General features: G+C 31.6%; 1 protein-coding gene across 1 annotated transcript in view; it reads left to right on the top strand.

The window, feature by feature from the left end:
• Positions 1-3,429, top strand: part of LOC117173129 — a 21,872-nt gene that overhangs the window by 9,644 nt on the left and 8,799 nt on the right. Inside the window, exon 2 of the mRNA XM_033361525.1 lies at positions 2,563-2,804. Coding sequence (XP_033217416.1) covers positions 2,747-2,804 — 58 coding nt within the window. The 5' untranslated portion in view covers positions 2,563-2,746. The remainder of the gene's footprint in view (positions 1-2,562; positions 2,805-3,429) is intronic.

Genomic DNA, 3,429 nt, shown 5'->3' with positions numbered 1-3,429 from the left:
CCCCCCCCCCCATTTCAATCACTGGTAACTCAGTTATCAATGTGGAGCGAAATTTTTTCTTTAGGGCGCATATGAGCGCATTTGAATCCCCATAGAAAACTCCCTTCATCAATGCGGATTGCGAACTTTTAATTTGGTTGCTCATCACTTCGTAACATTTTGTTACCTCTATATCTTAGGCAATTTTAAAGATCTTCAAACAAATTTTAGGGCACATATATGTGCATTTGAAACCCCATAGAAACCTCCCTTCATCAATACGGATTGCAAGCTTTTTATTTAGTTGGTCATCACGTCGTAAAATTTTTGTTCCCTTATATCTTGGGCAATTTTCAAAATTTTCAAAAAAAAGTATGGTGCATATGAGCGCATTTTAAGACAAAACAATCCATGTCCTCAACTTTATATTTTACATCACTGTTGAGGATTTAACACCTGCGATACGCTGCCCACCCCCTCCCAATATGATATCTTTGTTAATAAGCTAGCGTAAAATTTTTTAGTGCTGGAGCATTTGAGCGCCTTTTAAGTTAAGAAAGATAGGTATGATGGATTTGAAAAAATGTTATTAGGTTAGAAAAATCCCGCCAGCATTCCCCCCCCCCCATTTCGATCGCTGATAACTCGGTTATCAATGTGGCGCATTTGAAGATTTTCAAGATCACGTGATTTTAATCAGTGGCGCATTTTGGCGCATTTGGAGCGCAATTCAGTGGGCTATAGAAATCCCAAAAATTAAAAGGGGGGGCTGGTGCAACTAATTTGGAAGGATTTTAAAAATTGTTGAAAAAGGATCTAGAAAATTCGAAGGCACTTTTTTAGTTTGCATAATTTTCTGAAGAAGCTTTACGAAGAATTCGAATTATTCTAAAAGATATTTCGTAAACCTGAGAAAAATTTAAGTATTATTTACGGTCTTAAAATATTTTTAAGCAATTTGTACAATTAATAATTTTTTCTTAGATTTTGAAATAAAAATTTTGACAGATTTCAAGAAAAGAAAAGTTTTTAACATTTCTACAGAATTTGAAATCATTTCTTAATTTTGAATAATGCAATTTCTAGATAAGAATGAAAAAAAGTAAATATTAGAAAAGTTTTTTCGAAATTGTCGAGAAAGAATGTACAATGTTTGAAGGCACTTTGTTGCTTCTTAAGGATTTTGAAAGGTATAAAAGCAGTAGAAAAATGTTGTAAAAATTATTGGGAAATTTTTTATTAAGTTGGCAATTTTGGACAAAATTTTAAAAAGTGAGCGCTTTAAAAAATTGTTTAAACCACTTTTTTGATCTTCTAAAATTCTCTGTACGGTTGTTCGCAGTACTGAAAAAGACGAACATTTTCCTCTAATGACCATTTTTAATAAAGAAAAACTTCCTAGAACTGTGGCGTTTACAAAATTTAAAAAAAACGAAAATGAATATTTTAAACCAAATAACACACAATATGAAAAAAAGTTAAGAAAAGAAAAGTGTTACTTTACGAATGTCCTACAAGATTATCATAACAATTTTTCTGAATTTTTTCGAAAAATTCAAATTTTTACGGTGCACAAAATAATGAAAAATTCCATTTTGTGGTTATACTATGCTAGGTACGACAAAAGAGAAATGAATATAAATTGGCCACCTAAAAAGGATCTACAAATTTGATGTGATTTACTGTATGATAAATTATTTTGAAAAACGATTCAAGGTAGGAAAACACAAATTCTATATATTCTACAAATTTGTGATAATTTTTTGTGATCAAAATACATTTAAAATGAAGGAAACATTAACCTTTTGAAAAAAAGAAACAAGCTACAATAAGATTTTCATTAATTAATTTTTTAGAACAAATGATATCTATCTATATTTGATAAAAAATTGTTCTGTTTTATATAACACTTTTTTTAATTAAAAACAAAAACATAATAAAAGTACGTAAGTTTCAATAACAATACACATTATGAATTTCAATTATATAAATTTATTGAAATGATAGATTATTAATGCTAGCTGAGAATAAAAATTAGTGCAAAATGAGTGCAAAATGAGCTATGTGATGAGAATGTGTACGATAAAGCCAAAGAAGCTTTAACAAAGAGAATTCACAATCACCAAATTGTAGTTGTCGACGGGTTGACCTTGGATTTCAAAAGGCCTGCGCACAAATATGGGGGAAATACAAAAACATTAGGTGAATACATTAACGAGCGCGAAGCGTGAGATAAATATATTACCGAGCGTGAAGCGCGATAACAAACGGTCGCGCGCCCAAGGAGAATTTTTTTTTTAATTTAATGTAAATTAAATTATTATGTTTGAAAATCCAGCGTCAAATGAACCCTATTTAAAACTCTATTTAAAATTTGCGCAAAACCTTTCATTCTATTTTTTTTTAATTTGTTTGGTTTTCGAAATATAATATCAAATATACCATAATGCAGCCTAGTAGTTTGCTTGCTCCCTCTCCCTACCAGAGATTTTCGTATTTTTTCAAAGAAATGGTCTCTCGAAAATTTTACAACAGCTTACAGAATATTAAATAATAAATGTAAATCGCCAATCTATGCTTCAGGTACACACACATGAAAGAAAATTAACGCAAACAATAGAGTGTTCCTTTTAAGTATTGAGGACCAATTGGAAAAATGAATAGAATGGCCTTTATATAGAGAGGCAATTCGGGCATTGATTTCACTCGACATCAGTTACACTCTTCGGGAAATTCTTCAAGAACCAGACTCCCCTATTTTGCTAGGATGAGGACTACTTTTGCTTTTCTCTGCATAGCCGTAGCAGTTTTCTTTCAATTTACTGGTAAGCAGAGTACGTTATATAAGTTTGGTTTAAATAATTGCCAAATACAAGTAAAAAATATATTCGTCTTAAGATTGGCTAATTGTGTGATGAATTCTAGAATATAATAACTTTTTTCTGTTAATAGCAAAACATTATTTCAATAAATTAGAATTGTATAAATAATAATCGAATATTTAAAGAAAATGTGACCCATCAATACACGTGTTTTTAAACATGTGACTAATCTACACGAAAAAAGAATTAATATTGAATCAAGTAGATATCGTAACTAATGCGGTCGATAAAATTTTTTTAAATTTAATTAAACAATTCTTGTCTCAAGAAAATGCACTAGATTGCAGAAACTTTAATTCTAGATACTTTCCAATTTACTCTACTCCTGACTCTACTCTCTATTCTACGGTCTACTCTGCTCTCTACTCTACTCTCTATTCTAATTTTCACTTCACTCTAATCTCTACTCTCTACCCTTCGAGGGTAGGGCCAAATAAAATACGCCCCGCGGACCAAACACAAAGACCCCCAAGTCAAGGCGTGAGCAACCGTGCCGAGGACTGAGTGGCACCAGGGTGTGGTGTCTCAAACGGTGCCTCTAGGATACCAGGTCGCCTCCTAGAGTATA

This window comes from Belonocnema kinseyi, chromosome 5, assembly GCF_010883055.1.
Source record: "Belonocnema kinseyi isolate 2016_QV_RU_SX_M_011 chromosome 5, B_treatae_v1, whole genome shotgun sequence".
In the NCBI taxonomy this organism is placed as follows: domain Eukaryota; kingdom Metazoa; phylum Arthropoda; class Insecta; order Hymenoptera; family Cynipidae; genus Belonocnema; species Belonocnema kinseyi.
Note: the sequence above shows the minus strand (reverse complement) of the source record. Positions and strands in the feature narration are given on the sequence as shown.